At 35.2% G+C, this 19,241-nt stretch overlaps 2 protein-coding genes across 2 annotated transcripts; both read left to right on the top strand.

Annotated features, from left to right (window-relative positions):
• Positions 1–764: 764 nt before the first annotated feature.
• Positions 765–2,599, top strand: LOC100248164 (NADH dehydrogenase [ubiquinone] iron-sulfur protein 5-B). The gene is made up of 2 exons (XM_010651285.3): positions 765–1,114; positions 2,252–2,599. Exons 1-2 carry the CDS (start codon positions 965–967, stop codon positions 2,363–2,365), a joined length of 264 nt encoding a protein of 87 aa, XP_010649587.1. The 5' UTR covers positions 765–964; the 3' UTR covers positions 2,366–2,599.
• Positions 2,600–18,263: 15,664 nt separating this feature from the next.
• Positions 18,264–19,040, top strand: LOC100253295 (uncharacterized). The gene has a single exon (XM_002268411.5). The coding sequence runs from the start codon at positions 18,476–18,478 to the stop codon at positions 18,833–18,835; it is 360 nt and encodes a 119-aa protein (XP_002268447.1). The 5' UTR covers positions 18,264–18,475; the 3' UTR covers positions 18,836–19,040.
• Positions 19,041–19,241: the final 201 nt, after the last annotated feature.

Raw genomic sequence — 19,241 nt, 5'->3', positions numbered from 1 at the left:
GCATTACATCAAGATTTTCATCTATCTTTTTCGTTGAGTTTTAAAAAAAATTTCTCCAACTTTTCTTCAAATTTTCTAAAATATCAAAATGAAACTCTAACCCTAACCCTCTTTGTCAAGATTTTTCTAGCCAAGACAAAAAAACATATCGTTGAACTTCGTCTTCTTTTTAATGTTAACTCTTCAATGCTTGCATGAGATTTTAGGATTTCAATTGTAATTTGAAGATTTAGCAAGAGGAATGATAAGAAGAGGAGAACGAACTACGAGGAAGAGGAGAGGGCGGGAGGGGTTTTGTTTTGGTTTCAAAATTACCCTTTTGCCCTCACTTAAATCGGTCACGTGAGGAGCATATGCATCTTCTATAAAAAAATGTAACATCATCACTCCAAAAATTCACATTGCATGCAATCATAAAGCTTAGAGGATATATTGCTCGATTTTAAACTCGAGGGGGCAATATGCAAAACACGCTATAAGTTAGGGGTAAAATGTAATAAACCTTATTATTATTACAAATATTTTATTAAATGAGAAAATCTAAACAATTAATATTTTCCGATTTCATGTTAAACACTTTTTCAAGTGAAATACTATTCTAATGAAATAAAGAAAAAACTTGTAAATTTTTACAAGTTCAAATAGGACCTTAAAATATCAATATTTTATTTTAGTACAAATTATGTAACTCCCGCTCCTATTATTGATTAAAGTAAAAAAAGAAAACCCCTAAATAACAATGCCAAGGCGGAGTAAGCTAGATTGGGCATACGCTTCACAGTTCTCTGAAGCCCATCTCGGACCCTAAAAAGAGCAAGCCTATACCATCTCATCTTCGTGAGCGGCCCATTTACTAAGCAAGCCCAATATGCTGTCTGGCCGTCAAAACCTTCGTCTTCGATGCGGAGGTGTGAGTGAGCCCTAGAGAGAAGAGAGAAGAGAGAAAAGAGGAGAGAGGAGAGAGATGGCATCAGGTTGGGGGATTACAGGGAGCAAAGGGAGGTGCTATGATTTCTGGACTGATTTCAGCGAATGTATGTCTCGTTGCAGAGAACCCAAGGACTGCTCTCTTCTCCGCGAAGACTATCTCGAGTGCCTTCACCATTCCAAAGAGGTCTCTTTTCTCTATATTTACTTCAATTCTATTCATTTCTATGATAATTGTGACAGTTCTGTTTTATTTCTTCGAAACCCTAAATCAAGGTCCTCCCGATGTTTGTTCGATGAAAGATATAGGTTTAATTGTTTGATTCATGGATAGATTTAAGGAAATTGGGGCATCCCATCCCACTCAATCTTATCCAATTAGAGATTGTAATAAATTTAAGACTGTTGACGAATTTGAATTTGCACTCTGAGTTCGAGTATCAGTTAATCTAATGAATGTGTTCCCGATCTTGTTGGTTAGCAATCCCTCTTGAGTTTTTCAGTAGCTTTAGAATTTGTCCTTTTTCAGAAAAGGATAATTAAGGTTATTCAGTACCTTAGGCGCTTATTAATACATGAGCTTGTTGTCTATGAAAAAAAAAGTACCTTAGGGTTTAAGAGAACATCACACACACCAGTCGCCTACCTGCAAGCGCAGAGGGTAAAAGATAGCAGTTGTAATTATCTCACAATTTTGGAACAGAATGAGTGTTTTTGAAATGGCTTGCTTGAGTACTGATGATTCTTCCAGAAAGGATTGGTAATTGGTTGAGGCCAGTGTATCTGATCCTGCTTTGTACTTTAGCATTTTATTCCTTCTGCATATATGAATGTATATGGCAGTAAGGTTGCATTGGCTTCCAATGCCTGTATCCCATTGGATTCTATATGTGTAAATGTAGAATTGGATTCTCTTGAGTTGTTGTGGTCGTGAATCCTCCCAAGCTCACAAACCTGCTTGTCTTGATTGCTGATCAAAAAGCAAAAAATTATAAAATAATTGTCATGTGTTTCTTCAACCATAAAAACTACGAAATCTGCAAGATATTTATTTGTTTTTAATTTTTTCCCATCCCACTTAAAGTAGAAATATTCAAGCTTTCACTGTTGCAAACTTTTTCTGAATTATTTCACATTTTGGTACCCTTTGTATATGCCATGTGTACTTTGATGGCCTCCTTTGCTAGGTGTTTTTACTATATTTTATATGTTTGCCTATAAAAACAAAAACATATTTTTCTGAATTACATGTTGTGCAGATCATTCTTTAAGAATGCCCCATGGTTGTAACACATTTGATATGGATTTGGAATTCTAATGACAGTTCCAACGAAGAAACCGAATATATAAAGAGGAGCAGCGTCAAATAAGAGCAGCTGCACGCAAGGCCAAAGGGGAAGGGGAAGGTGAAGATGGTGTTCAGAACAGTCATCATTAGTGTCCAGACATAAGCATTAGTTTCTGGACTTCTTTTGAATAATGATTTGACTTTCCCAGTTTCATTTTGATGGAAATCTGGTATGGAAGAATTTTAAATTCTGAATCATCATTGTGTTGCTTTTAAAATGAGTGGATATTTGCAGTCTGCACAAATTGGCAGGGAGGGCCAGTGTGTACTCTGTGGAAATCAATGCTCAGCATTGTTAATTAAACCATTATTTTACTTTCTTCACTGATTCCTGTTACTATTGTCTGCTAATGCTGCATTCTTCTAGACAAATTTAGGGAAATAATTGGCAGTTTTGCTTTACATTGTGTCATCCAGGATTGATTACTAATCTCAACCACAGAGTGATTGCCATGATACTTGAGCTGTGGTCACACTTCATTGAGTTTTAAGAAATGCCATGGTTCCAAACTTTGGGGTGCGACAATGGCTGTGAATTTTTTATATTCAATAGTCTTCTTCCATTTAATCGGGAATCTGGTGCCTTTGTATATTCTGATTCTGCTATCCATTTCACTATTGTGCTCAGGAGATAGATTGAGAGTCAAGTACAAATGCAGAAAATAGAGAAGAAACAGTGGAGCTTTATCTATGAAGAGGCATTGGTTTAGACTCTCAAAAACTCTTTCCTATACCCTATCTAGCTTTGAGCAAGAAAGTCTTTATATGATTCCTCTGTGTCCATTCTAGATTGTGTTGATTGGTTGGAGTCTTCTTGATGAAAGAGAGGTGTTTTTTTGTCAATCTCTCCATCTAATCACATTTTTTCGCACCTTTGTATGCTCCTTGTGTACTTCAATGCACCCTCTTTGGATTAGGTGCCGATAATAATACTTTTTTTTTGCCTATAAAAAAAAAAGGGAAAAAAGTGGAGCTTTGCCTTCTTTATTTAGGTTGAAGCCGTTCAGATTGGGTTCCCTTATCCTGGTGCTTATTTCCAATATTAATTATCTTATTTGATGATTCTGATAAGAAAATAGCTTAAGAGAGTCTGATATGTAGTGAATTGAAACAAGGGTTCAAATAAAAAGAGAGAAAAAAGAATCAGAATGCTAATACATGCAATGCACTGTAGGGTGCCAGGAGCTTGGTTTGATGAACGAATAAGTAAATAGGTTAGAGAGGCTTATATGTACTAAAGTGAACAAAAGGTTCAATGAGGAAAAAAAGGGAAGAGAGATGCGCTACAGGGTCTAGGAAAATACAATGTGCTACAGTGTCTTCTGTACTTTAAACCGTTTGAAGAAAAGCTTAGTGAAAGAACTTGTTGGTTGGGCATGAGTTTGAACGTTTGAACACTGTCACATCAGATCGCATGTCTACAGCACCCCACATTTAAAAACATTGAGCAAGTTTGCCCTCCCATGTCACTAATGTCTATAGTTCCGCAGAGAAAAAGTGGCTCGCACTGTTTGACTACGCTAATCATTCATTATTTCAATCTAGAAGAAATACTCAAACCGAGCAGGTTCTTCCCATGCTTCTTGACATGATATATTTATATTAATGTTGGAATAGAGGATGAGAAATCAGTTCCATTCCCATTTATTAATGTGTTTGGATTGTTTTTTATAATGACGATGAAAATAAAAATTCATTATTATGGAAATCAAATCTTACTCTCGTTAGGATTTTGATTTTTCTCTTATACATGGGATTATAATTCACTTTCATTCTTATCTAATATTCGGTCATGTTTGGTTGATCGGATATGACATGAGATTATATGTTTAGTTGGTCGGATACATCATGAAATTATATGTTTAGTTGGTCGGATACATCATGAGATTATATGTTTGATTGGTGATGAGATATGATAAGTTATATCATCACTTATCATATTCTATGTTCAACCAAATATGAGATAGGATCAGTGGTGGGATATATCATCTGCCATCTTGTTTTTATTCCTTTTGTATGGGATATGTTAATCTCATGTTAAAATATGAGATATGCATATCCCATGTATCATAATTTTATTTTATTTATTAATTTTTATTTTAATTTTTTTATAGATTCATTTTTCCAAAATATTTTTTTATTATAAATTAAATTTATGATTAAAAATGAAAAAATTATAAACTAATATTAATATATAAATTATTTTTATATATTGAATAACATAATATAAATTTCTTATTAATAAAGTTTAAATATTTTAATCATGAATATTATTAAATATAAGAGAAATTTCAATTTTTTAAATAGAAAACATTGAAGTATGATATACTTTTTATTTTAAACATTAAAAATAATATATATTTCATATTATTATTTTTATTTATTTCAAAAATTAAATATAACTATAATATAATATAATAGAACATAATATATTCTATTGGACATGTTATCTTAGAATATCATGTTCATAGGATATATATATATATCAAATGATGTTATATCCCATTAAAAATCATATTATAAGATATGTATTTCTTATTCAATGAAATATGATATCATATTCCATTATATCATGCCAACCAAACCTAGAATATGATAAGTGGTGAGATATGTAATTTACCATTTTATTTATACCCCTTATACATAGGATATGTTAATCATAAATTAAGACGTAGGATGTACTAAGAAAATAAATGTTAATCTTAAATGAGAAAAACACCCAAGAGGGGGGTGAATGGGGTTTTTCAAAAAAAATTTCAACACAACAAATTCAAGTACAATAGAAGTAAATATAAATGAATAGAGTTAGAGAATTCAAACTCAGATTTTATAGTGGTTCGACATTTCCTTGCTCACGTTCACTTTCCTCAATCTCCTAACCGAGTGAGGGTTCCACTATCTTGAAGCTTCAACCAAGCTTCTAATCTCCTTTACACTTGGATTCCGAATCCAATGAGGTCTTACACAATTTCTTCAAGATTCAACTCACTTGAAAGCTCTAACACTCAATTTGCAAGAATGATTTTCTCTCAACCTAGCTCAATAATGGCTCAAGTACAAATCAAAGATAAGATGACTCACAAGGGTGCACTAAAAGATATGCAAGTGAAGATTTAGTGCACCAAGAAAGAAATGAGAGCTTTTAAGGCAAGAACAAATGGGTAGACAATTAAATGCAAGTGTTCTCTATATCATAAATGAAGTGGAACTCTCAATTTATAGGTTTCTAACATCAGGAGCCAAGAAAAACAAAAAGCAGCCTCAACCGGTCGAGTTGGGGGTCGATCGGTTCACTAGCCGTTGGAACATTTAATGCTTTGGCAGGTTACCGTTGCTTCAATCGGATCTCAATCGGAGGTCAATCGGGAAGGAGGATACCTCAACCGGGAAAAGAAGACTACTGGATGAGAAAGAGTGTTTTTAGTACTTCTCGATTGGACCTTGATCGAACAAAGGGAGTCGGTCGATCGGTACCCTAACTGATTGAGCCGGTTGGCCAGTGCCTCGACTGGTTAAGCCTTTTGGCCCTGAAAACCTATATTTTTATGTTATTTTCTTTTCTAACACTTAGGCAAGGTCTTTAGGTAAATAAATATGCCAATTTTGAAACGTTTTACCTAAGATATATTTGATAAAACTTGGGTTTTAATGAAATTGTAAATTTAAATAATAAACCGACTTTTCAAAGATGCATGAAATGATATGTAAAACCTAAGTGCATCCATGCATTCATCTTACATTTGTTTCCTATGATTAAAGGTCTTCCAAATGTCTTGATCTTGTATCCATTAGGTCATTTGATGAATTTTCAAATTAATACTTGAGATTCTTTATAATTCAAACCAATTAGTAACTTAACCATGGTTTGTTATCATCAAAACTTGATTAGGAGAACCCTTGAGCTAACAATCTCCCCATTTTTTATAATGATAAACCTTGGTTATCTAGGAGAAGAAGAATTTCCCCCTCAAACCAATCATGGATCAATCAAACAAAATTTATGAAGTTAAAACAAAGATAATCAAGACATGAAAATTTTCAATAGGAAACAGTGTAAGTCATGAAACATATAACATATCATATATAAGTCAAAAGTACATGAAAACATATAAGCCTATCATATATATGATCCAAAAAAAAGATATGACAATGATATGCATGTAAGTCTCCTAGATCCTAAATATCTCTCCCATTTTTGGCAACATAAAAAAGAAACGAAGGGGATCTCTATGAAATCAAGGTTGATGAGGTGAAAGTGGAAACACGGAGCGTAGGTAAGCCATCATCTCCTCATGCTGACTTTCTTGGAGACTCTCAATGTGCTTAATCTTCTGTTGGAGATGCTCAAACGCAGTCTGTTGCTGATCCATGCGATCCTCCATACGCTCAAATCTCTGCTACAGATATTCAAACTGAGAGGTGAAACCAATCTGATATTGATCCATGCGATCCTCCATGGAGTAGAATCGAGTATCACTGATTATTGCAAGCTTCTCCATGCGAGTGCCGAGAGAGCTAATCTGAGCATATAGATTCATCCAAGGCGCATGATCAGGAGCGTGAGGTGCCTGATGAGATGGTATCTTTGTGTGAGGAGACTCAGTGAATGATAACTGAGAATATAATCCCACTGTGTAAGTCGACTCAGACATCATCGACTTAGAGAATGTGGTCTCAAACTGAACATCCTCTTACTAGAGTGGAGAAATGTCAAGCTCGGGCTCTCTCTGTTGAAAGCCTCTCTGAGGGTCTACTTCACCCTCCATCTCTCGTATCTCGACCTCCTCCTTTACTATGGGATGCACCTATCCCTATCCCCGGGCCTGTGCTGGTGGTCTCTCTGCTATCCTAATCCAGGAACCATTAGGGGCCTTCTCAAATTTCATCTGCCCTAAAGATTACTCATCATATGTATCATAAATGCTGGATGCCTCAAAATTTGTCTCTCTGCTCAAATTGACGTCAACATTTTGAACACTCTAATGAGGAAGCGACCATAGGGGAGTACGCGGGTCATGCTCTTTCAACATGAGATCATGTGCATCATCATCAAATACCCTAAGTGAATCCGTCTTCCTGTCATAATAGAGTCCACGAGGAATGCCTTATAATAGGAAACCTCGTCTCAGTGTCCTCCTCGTGGTAGCAGGATAGAGCAAGTCATGTGGTGTAGTACTCTGCTGATCACGGTCAAGTTGTGGGCCGATGGTTTGCCCATCCCCTAGGCGTCTGCAAGTTTGCACATCATTTGAATGGTCTCTCTAGGCTCGAAACCCGGTACAGTGGGCCAAATCTTGGACTCATACACCTTGAGTCTAATTGGAGCAATATCAAAGATGCGGTAAATGCTCTCCGAGTCCAACTGAATCTCGACTCCTTTAACGGTGGAAATAATCGAGCCACCAATGCCATATGTCGCCCTCGAATAGAACGTTCGCACCAATGTTAGAAAAATAGGCTCCGAAATCGTCATTATGGGCAACCAACTCATCTGACTGAAAAGACCCTCAAACCCGAAATACTGGAGTTGGGAGAAATTGATACTTCTCCTTGGAACTACTTTTCTCTGAGCAAATTTATGCTTGTACCTCTTATAATCCTCCACGAAACTAAATAGGGCGGTGTCAAACCTCGCCTTTCGGTGAGCCTTCGTCTGAGCTGGCTGAGACGACTCAACTGGGTGCTTGTCTTGTGCCCTAGAGACAACTGACTCTCTCCTAGGAGCTATGAGAAAGACAGAGACAAAGGAGACGAGGTTGGTAGAGAGAGAAACACTTACAATCGAAACTCTAGGTGCATGGGAATGGTGCTGAAACTGACTATGATGCGTGAAAGAAGGATAAGTCGACCCAAATCCAAAACCCTAGCCTTTAAAAATCAATCCAAAGCCCTCAACATGCTACAATGTCCTCAAAAATCACTCATTGGCAGCTGAATCGGAAGAACTCTTGAAGAACTAGAGGAAATGGGTGAGAAAACAAAGCGTGAGAGTCTCTTTAAATCCCTAGTCCCGACGAACCGGTTGATTGCCTGGTCAACGCGGTCAATGGGTTTGACTTTTCACCATTTGTGTATTTTCTCGTTTTTTGATCCTCCCTCTGCCATTTTCAGTTGGAATCCCTAATTTTTTATGCCCAATGCCAAGGGAATTTTGATTTTTGGTCAAAATTTGACCATTTATCTAAGTATATGTCTATATGATGCATATGACATGAAATGCATGCAATCAGAAGGTATATTCATTAAGAATTCGTTAAACAATCATTAGATCATAAAGAAATCACCCATAGTTGTCTTCTAATATCAACAAATTGTTTTTCACTTAGAGGTTTTGTAAATATATTGACAAGTTGATCTTTTGTGCTTACAAATTCAAGTGTTATGTCACCCTTTTGTGCATGGTCTCTAAGAAAATGATGTCTAATCTCTATATGCTTAGTCCTAGAGTGTTGCACATGATTTTTTGATATATTTATGTCACTAGTATTATCACATTTAATAGGAACATGCTCAAAAGATAAATCAAAATCACTAAGTGCTTGTTTCATCCAAAGAATTTGTGTACAGCATAAACCAGTTGCTATGTATTCAGCTTTCACCGTTGACAAAGCTATTGAATTTTGCTTCTTACTATGCCATGAAACAAGTGAGTGTCCTAGGAAATGACAAGGGTCACTAGTGTTTTTTCTTTCAACCCTACAATCGGAAAAATCAATATCCGAAAATCCAATTAATTCAAAGTTATCACTCTTAGGATACCATAAGCCTATGTCCATTATCCTTTCAAATATCTAAGAATTCATTTTACGACACTTAAGTAGGATTCTTTAGGACAACATTGAAATCTAGTACACAAGCATACACTATACATAATGTCGGGTCTACTAGCGGTGAAATATAGCAAAGAACTTATCATGCCTCTATACATAGTTGAGTCAATGGATTTACCTTTCTCATTCTTATCAAGCTTGATGGATGAGCTCATTGGAGTCTTCATTGTTTTGGTTTCTTCCATGTTGAACCTTTTGAGAAGATCTCTTATTTACTTTGCTTGATTGATGAAGGTTCATTCATTTATTTGCTTGATTTGAAGTTCAAGGAAGAAGTTGAATTCTCCCATCATGCTCATTTCAAACTCACTATGCATGCACTTAGAAAATTCTTCACAAAGAGAGACATTAGTAGCTCCAAAAATAATATCATCAACATATATTTGAACTAAGAACATATCATTTTTTTTTGGTCTTTATGAAAAGAGTTGTGTAATTTTTTCCTATTTTAAAACCCCTTTTCAAAAGAAATTTACTCAATCTTTCATATCATGCTCTAGGTGCTTGTTTCAAACCATAAAGTACATTTTTTAAGTTTAAAAACATGATTAGGAAAGTTAAAACTTTGAAAACCGGGTGGTTGTTCAACATATACTTTTTCATTTATAAAGTCATTCAAAAAAACACTTTTCACATCAATTTGATATAAAACAAAGTCTTTAAAACATGCAAAGACAAGTAGCATCCTAATGACTTCCAATCTAGCTACGGGGGCAAAGGTTTCTTTATAATCTATCCCTTCTTCTTGATTAAAACCTTGGACTACCAATCTTGTTTTATTTCTAACAATTATTCTATTTTCATCCATTTTATTTCCAAATACCCATCTAGTTCCAATAACACTTTGATTTGAAGGTTTTGGCACTAATTCCCATACTTCATTTTTTTCAAATTGATTTAACTCTTCTTGTATAACAATCATCCAATTTTCATCAACTAAAGCATCATTTATATTTTTAGGCTCAATTTGAGAGATAAAAACAAGATTATTACAAATATTTCTAAGGGATGATCTAGTTTTTACCCCACTAGATGGATTACCTATAATTTGATCTTGTGGGTGGTTGATGACAAACTTCCAATCTTTAGGAAGGTCTTGACTTGATTCACCTTGCACTTGTTGAGGAGGGGGTAGTGTCAATGGTGATTCTTCTTTCTTGGGATCCTCTCCAATTTCTTCTTGTTGCCTTCTATATTCAATTTTCAATTTTCCCATGGAAGTCTCCGAACCTAAATCATCATCAAAACTCTCTCTTTCTTGGAGAGAATTGTTAGATTCATAAAAAATAACATGGATGGATTCCTCTACAACCATGGTTCTTTTGTTAAAAACTCTAAAAGCTTTACTTGAAGTTGAGTAACCAAGGAAAATTTCAACATCCGATTTTGCATCAAATTTTTCAAGATTGTTTTTGGTGTTTAATATAAAACATTTGCACCCAAAATAGCTAATGTTGTGTTTCTTATTTTTCCAAAGCTCATAGGGATTTTTATTAAGAATGTGCCTCAATAATATTCTATTTAAAACATAACAAGAAGTGTTAATTGTTTCGGCTCAAAAATATTTTGGTATATTGTTTTCATTTAACATGATTCTAGCAATTTCTTGAAGAGTTCTATTTTTTCTTTCAACTACCCCATTTTATTGAGGAGTTCTAGGAGCCAAAAAATTGTGGTTAATTCCATGTTCATTGCAATATTTTTCAAAATCAATATTTTCAAATTCTCTCCCATGATCACTTCTTATACAAGTAATTGTAAAACCTTTTTCATTTTGAACCTTATTGCAGAACTTTGAAAACTCATAAAAGACTTCATTTTTTTGACTTAAAAACAAGACCCATGTATATCTAGAGAAGTCATCTACAATAACATATGCATAAGACTTTTCTCCAAGACTTGGTGTCCTAGAGGGACCAAATAAATCCATATGCAACAACTCAAGTGGCCTAGATGTGGAAATGAAGTTTTTGTTTTTGAAAGAGTTTTTGATTTGCTTTCCCACTCGACAAGCTTCACAAACTTTGTCTTTTTGAAAATTTATTTTGGGAAGACCTCTAACAAGTTCATCTTTGTTGAGTTGGGAAATGAGGTCCATGTTAGCATGTCCCAACCTCCTATGCCACAACCAACTTTGATCATGCATGCTTGAAAAGCATCTATCATGACCATCATATTTTGAAATATTTAGAGTGTAAACATTATCACATCTATGACCCATGAAGATGGTTTAATCATTTTGAATATCCTTAATGATGCAGTGAGATGTTTCAAAAATCACTTTAAAACCTTTGTTACAAAGTTGACTAATGCTTAAAAGGTTATATTTTAAACCATTTACTAATAAAATACTTTCAATAAGAGAGAATGTGTCATTACCAATGTTGTCTTGACAAATGATTCTTCCTTTTGCATTGTCTTCAAAGGTAACATATCCTCATTTTTTCTTTGTAAGGAAAGCAAACTTGGATTCATCCTCGGTTATGTGTCTTGAGCATCCACTATCCAAGAACCACTTATCCTTCTTTGAACCCTACAAAATAAAACTCAAGTTGATTTAAGTACCCATATCTTTTTGGGTCCTTAAGGGTTAATAAACTTGGATTTTTCAATCCAAACCTTTTTAGCTTTTGCATTTGAATTCTTTTGAGAACCATTTCTTAAGGGACATGTACTACTAATGTGCCTTCCTGTTCCACAAAAGTTGCAAGTAATAGAAGGACTTGCACTTGAGGATTTTTTTACAAAATAGTTTTTAAAATACTTTTGATTTTTTTGAAGATTTGAAACCTAGCATTTGTTTGTCAAAAACACATTTTTGGCTAACTAAAATCATTTCAAAAGATTTTTTTCCACAAAAAAATATTGAAAGAGAGGAGGTCAACCATTCATTTTTCTTTCTCAAGATCTCATTTTCTTTTTCAAGATGAGTTTTAGAAATTTCAACAATTGAAAATTTTTCTTTTACTTCTTCAAATTCTTTTTCAAGTTGTTGAATTTTCTTTTTAAGATGAATATTTTTCAAATTAAGTTTTTCAAAATCCTCATACAATTATTCAAAAACATCATGCATATCTTTATCACTAAAGTTAGAGTTTACTTCATCAAGTTCATCTATTGCCATGAAGCACACGTTTGCCACTTCTTTCTCATTTTCTTCTTCGGAGGATTCTTTACTTTCATTCCAAGTGGTCATCATTGCCTTCTTCATTCTCCTTTTGACTTCACTTTTGTAGAGAGGACAATCATAATTAATGTGTCCCGGTTTTTGCATTTGAAACACATCAAATCTCTTTTCTCTTCCCATTTCTCCTTGTCACCATGAGATGAAGATTCCTTTTTAGGAAGGTTTCTTCTAGAGGTGAACCTTCTTTTTCTAAACATTTCACCTCTCATGTATTTGTTGAGTTTTCTTGTGATGAGGGCTAGATCATCATTCTCTTCACTTTGTTTTTCTTCTTCAACTTCTTCTTCTTCCTTAGTTGTAGCTTTGAGAGTTATGTTTTTTTTTTTTTCACTTTCTTGTAGCTTCTTTGCCAAATTGATCTCATATGTCATTAATGACCCTATGAGCTCCTCCATAGGTAGCTTGGTCAAGTTTTTTGCTTCTTAAATTGCGGTGACCTTTATATGCCACTTTGATGGGAGTGACCTTAATATCTTTCGCATTCCTTGTAGGTTTTTCCCAATGCTTCAAGACCATTGACAATGTCGGTGAACCTAGTGATCATTTCAACAATAGTCTCATTTTCTTTCATTAAAAACAATTTATAACTATAAACAAGTGAATTGATTTTCGACTATTTCACTTGATTTGTTCCTTCATGAGTTATTTCAAGCAATCTCCAAATTTCTTTAGCTGATTTGCATTGACATATTTTATTATATTCATTTCTATCCATAGCACATTGCAAAGTGAAAACGACCTTAGTATTTAATTGAAAATTTCTTCTATCATGCTCATTCCATTCTTGCTTGGGTGTTGGAACCATGACTCCATCAACTAGTTTTATAGGAAAAGTTGGGTCATCTTCAATGACATCTCATACATCTAAATCTGTTGATTGTAAATACCAAGTCATTTTAGTTTTCCAATAGGGATAGTCGGTTCCTGTAAAAAATGGAGCTCTATTTTTTGCAAAACTTTCAGTTTGAGATGAGCTTGATGGAATAGTCATTTCCTCTTAGACTATTAAGTCTTAAACAAGAAGTCTATTTCTGATACCAATTGAGAAAATGAATGCTAATCTTAAATGAGAAAAACACCCAAGAGGGGAGTGAATTGGGTTTTTCAAAAACTTTTTCAACACAACAAATTCAAGTACAATAGAAGCAAATATAAAGGAATAGAGTTAGAGAATTCAAACTCAGATTTTATAGTGGTTCGACACTTCATTGCCTACGTCCACTCTCCTCAATCTCCTAATCGAGTGAGGGTTCCACTATCTTAAAGCTTCAACCAATCTTTTAATCTCCTTTACACTTGGATTTTGGCTCCAATGAGCTATTACACAATCTTTTCAAGATTCAACTCACTTGAAGGCTTTAACACTCAATTTGCAAGAATGATTTTCTCTTAACCTAGCTCAATAATGGCTCAAATACAAATCAAAGCTAGGATGACTCATAAGGGCGCATTAAAAGATATGCAAGTGAAGATTTAATGCACCAAGAAAGAAATGAGAGCTTTTAAGGAAAGAACAAGTGGGTAGACAATTAAATGCAAGTGTTCTCTATATCATAAATGAAGTGGGACTTTTAATTTATAGGTTTTTAATCTTAGGAGCCAAGAAAAAAAAAAGCAGCCTCAACCGATCGAGTTGGGGGTCGACCGGTTCATTAACTGTTGGAGCATTTAATGCTTTGATAGGTTATCGTTTCTTCAACCGGACCTCGACCGGAGGTTGACCGGGAATGAGGATACCTCAACCAGGAAGAGAAGACTATTGTATGAGAGAGAGTGTTTTTAGCACTCCTCGACCGAACCTTGACCGAACAAGGGGAATCGATCGACTGGTACCTTGGCCGGTTGGCTAGTGCCTCGGCCGGTTAAGCCTTTTAGCCCCGAAAACCTATCTTTTTTCGTTATTTTCTTTTCTAACACTTAGGCAAGGTCTTTAGGTAAATAAATATGCCAATTTTGAAATGTTTTGCCTAAGGTACATTTGATAAAACTCGGGTTTTAATGAAATTGTAATTTTAAAGAATAAACCAAGTTTTCAAAGATGCATGAAATGATATGTAAAAGCTAAGTGCACTCATGTATTCATCTTACATTTATTTCCTATGATTAAAGGTCTTCCAAATGTTTTGATCTTGTATCCATTAGGTGATTTGATGAATTTCCAAATTAATACTTGAGGTTCTTTACAATTCAAACCAATTAGTAACTTAACCATAGTTTGTTATTATTAAAACCTGATTAGGAGAACCCTTGGGCTAACATGTACATGTATCATGTATCACAAGTTCATTTATTTTTATGAATTTTTTATTTTTTTATATTACTTATTTTACAAAATAAAAAATTTATAAAATTAAATTTATGATTAAAAAAAAAAAATTTATAAGATGTATTATTTTATAATATTAACATATGATGTGTAAAATTTTCTTATATATTGAATAACATAATATAAAAAAATATTTACAAAGTTTAAATATTTTAATTATGAATATTGTTAAACATAAGAATTTTTTCATTTTTAAATATAAAATATTAGAATGTGATATAATTTTTATTTTAAATATTAAAAAATAATTTATATTCCATATTTTTATTATTCATTTCATAAATTAAATATAAACATAATATAACATAACATATTTAATTGGATATGTTACCTTAGGATGCCATGTTCATTTAGAAGATGTATTTTATATCAAATGGGACATGATATCTTAAGATATACATATTCTATTTTATCTTACCCCGTCAACCAAACGTAGTATTAATTATTATTACTGCATTCACGTGGGCAAATTTGGGAAACTGATCCTACTATTTTCTTAAATTCTGACTTCTATGATTGATTATTAATCTCGACTGCACAGCTAATAGAATGGCATGATGCAAGTTACAACCCTGTAATCAATTTCAGTATTGTGCTTAGGTGATAGCAAGGTTGAAGATAAAGAACAAACACGAATAAGAAAGAAAAAACAGTGAAGTTTTACTTACCATTAGTATTGGAAGACGGAAGAAATTCCTTAGTGCTAACAAAAGAGCCTAGTCTCACCCTGTCTTCTTCATTTCTTTAGGTTGATGTCTTTGTGATTGAATACGTGCCTCTTGGTTCTTGCTTGGATTACTAGTCATCTCATTTAACTGCCCTATACCATGATTCAATTGAGAAAACAGGTTGAGGAGCTGATATGTAGTAAACTGAACTGAGGGTCTAGAGTATATACTGCACTGGAGGATCCTCTCTACACTCAACTGGTCTGGTTTGAGTGAAAACTTGATGAAAATCTTCTTTTGGTGGGAGTGAGTTTGATCATTTGCAGCGTGCCTTCACTTCGTATCACTTGTTTCTACAGCCTTATGTGTTTAACCATTTAGTAACTGTGGTCGCCCTATCACTCATTTTTACAGCCTTCTTACAACAAAAAGTAGTTACCCTCTGTATGAGTCAGTCGCTATATTATGCTTATAATAATCTTAAATTTAAGAGTTCAGTAGCACAAAAAATGATTAGCTAGAAGATTCTCATTGACCAACAGCAAATATTTATTTGATCAGTCATATTCATGGATGCGTCATCCATCTACCAAGTCAATAGTTTGATACTTGTTAAATTGATTCTCCATGTAATGTGGGTGCCTTAATGGTACATGTTTGAATAACCTTACCAGGTGAAATAAATATGGATAAAACATAGGCTGCCTTCTCTGATTGCCCTAATCTAGGAAGGGTCCTCTACATACAATACAACATCACCTATGTCAAGTTTGCTCTGTGAATTTCCATGTATTCTGCATACCTCCATTCTGGAAATGTTTGTAATTTTTCTGTCTAGTGCTACTTTTAATCATTATCGGCTCTTCATCCTCGTTCTCTTGATTGGTACTTCCCATGGGGTTGTTGCTGTGCGCGAAATTGGTTTGCGGCACTCTAACACTCCAACCCACTTGAACTTTTTCCATTCTGCTTTACGTGGGAGACATAGGTTCTTGTGGTGTGCCAATGATCCCGTTGTGTGCTTGGATCCGAAGAAGAATCCTTGGGGAAGAAGCACCTGTTGTTTTCAACAGCTTTGCAAGGATACCATGAGCGATGCAAACCACTGTGGGGCATGTGGGCGGGTGTGTGGTCATGGACTGGTATGTTGTGATGGAAAGTGTGTTGATACACAAAATGATCCTCACAACTGTGGTTCTTGTTTTCAAGAGTGTCCTGGACAAAATGGATGCTCCTATGCAATGTGCGATTATGGTGGGTGATTGATTTCTACCTATCAAAAAAAAATAAAATGGTGGGTGATTGATTTCTTTTCAAGTCCTTAAATGCCATATTTCCTTTCAATATTTGCCTTTTTATTCTCGATTCTTCATTCTGGTATACATATTGAGTTGATTTCTAGCAGCTCACTGCTTGTATTTTAGATCTCTATGATGACCCAGCTTAATTCTACGAGCACGAGTGGGTCTTCAATGTCTTTTCGTTATGGTCAACCACCGACTCCCAAAGGCAACCTTGTAATCCACTATTTCTACTTTCGTGCGTTGTCTTCTGTTAGAAGGTTGTATGCTCAAGTTCCTAATCCCTTTTATCTTGCTCTATATTGGCAGTGATTTTGATCGAGACTCGAAGAAAGTTACTAAATTTTTTATTCAAGTGGTTGTGTTGTCTAACAATGAAAAAGGATTTCGAGTTTGAACCTTTCAGTTATTTAAGTAGTGTCAAGTGGTCTAGGATAGAGAGGGGGGTTAATATCAATCGGGTTTGTTTCGTGGACTGCAATTGGGATACATGTTTTGCCATCAGACCATTGTTGAATTTTTTACTATTTTTTTTTTTTTCATTTAGGACAAGATAGGCAAGGTCTCTTGATGCGTGTTCAAGCATCTCTAACCTAACTATTATCTACTCAGACAATGACAACGTAACCACACCATGATGGTCAAGATTCATTTCTAGCTTGGGTTATGCCTAATGGATGAAAATGAGATAATTTATAATCCCAATCCATGTAATAGCATCATTTTGAATTCATTCAATTTGAATTGATTATAATTAGTCAGTTTCATTTTAAGTGTTGCTGGTATTGTAGTAATGGATTGAGGGGATAATCAAAGTTAAAATAGGGCATTAAAATTTTATAAATACATTCATGATTGAGGTCCAAAACTGTCAGTGTCAGAGTGGGTCTTAAGCCAAATATGTTTCTAATGATAGAGGTTTCACAACCTTTCATACAGAGTTATCAATCAGTGGTGCATGACATCTGATGCCTCTTGGTGGGATCCATTGAAAATGCCCACATTGCTCTTAAATTTTAAAATATGTTTTCCAAATTCCTAATTTAAAAAAAAATTATTTTCTTTACCTTCAAGTTTTATATATATATATATTGTGGGAGTGGAGAGGATTCTTTATTAGTCAAAAGAAGGGGACACTGCTCCCTCCCTTTGCCTCGCCTGCCTTGAAATTTTCGTCACGCTCTGCCCCCTTCACATGCTCTTTCTTTAATCCTTATACTTAAAAAAGTTAAGAAAGGCGCAGTCTGTCCTTATAAATGGGTCATTTCAAAGCCCACTATGCTCCGAAGTGGCGCTGGTCCTGGTTCAACGCCCATTTAGCCCATTAGGATTAGGAAGGTACAACTGTAATTTCCTCCGTCTCCGGTGAAGCACGTGGGACCGGCGGCAACGCGGCTGTGACAGCGAAAGGGCCCAGAAATCGATCATCATGTTCTTTGCTGCTACCACGAAATTGAAGGGAGAGACCTCTCTACGAGTAAAGTACGACCTTTCTCGCGGTTTCAAAATATAGATATAGAAAGATGAATAAAGTTGTAAGAAAAAGTGAGAAATTTACCGTATACGCGTATTTGAAAATGGGACGGAAGGGTCTCAATCTTAAGAAAAAAAATATTAGTTCGAATCTGGATCTAACTCTGGAGTACTCTACGTGTAAAACCCTAACCATCCTTAAATACATCAATAAATCATAGATAATCTTTCCTTACTTTTTCTTTTTACTCTTTAATAAATCGCATATTTCCACACAAAGCGCGTCTTAAGCAACTATTTCAACCTGCATCCACTCTCCTAGGTCCTAATTCCCAACACAGCGAACACACCATTTTTCTACATAGACTTGGGAAGAAGAAGAAGAGAGAAACTCAGAGAAACAGAAGCACCCACAATGATAGAGGAAGGCAGAGCTGCGCCACCACACGCCATCCTCCTAGCGGTGGTGGTGTGCACAGTGGTGGCGGCTCCGCTCCTTCTGGGCGACCAAGGCGAAGCCATAACCGAAGCCATCTCCGAGCTCCTCAGCCCCTTTGGTCTCCTCCTCTTGCCAGTCATCCTCCTTCTAGTCATCCAGTTCCTCTCCTCCGATCGTGGCTCATTCATATCCAGCATCTTCTCTACCGGCGAACCCGATTCCATTCACAGAGCCAGCGGCTCACCCTTTGGGGTAGCGCTGTTTCTGGTGCTCATCTTGTTTCTCTTGTACAACAAGATCTCCATCTTTGGTGGAGACGATGATTCTGGTGATTAGGGTTTCTGAATTCTGATATGCATACGTATAGTATAGCTAGTAGGGAGTACGTAGGGTTGTAAACTTGTAACTTAACGGTGATGGTAGAGGGTACTGTGGTCACTAATGTTGAATTTTAACTTGATAATACTGAGATGGCCTTGATGGTTGCTTTGAATTAATTGTGTTTCATAATGGATTAATAGAGGGTATTATGGCGTTTTTAGATTGGATCTTCAGATCTGGATGATAGTGGTGGCGGTTGTTGAACTTGAGATTCCGTCGGTGCACGGTGGCAGAACCGGAACGGTGTTTGTCTCTTTTTGGCGTTTTATGTGGGGTTCTTTTTGTTGCTTTTCTTGACTAAAAATCTTAGATGTCATCACGCTTGCACGTGCTTGTCATTATTGTTTCATCTTTTTTTTTT

Source organism: Vitis vinifera, chromosome 5, assembly GCF_030704535.1.
Source record: "Vitis vinifera cultivar Pinot Noir 40024 chromosome 5, ASM3070453v1".
Lineage (NCBI taxonomy): Eukaryota > Viridiplantae > Streptophyta > Magnoliopsida > Vitales > Vitaceae > Vitis > Vitis vinifera.
Note: the sequence above shows the minus strand (reverse complement) of the source record. Positions and strands in the feature narration are given on the sequence as shown.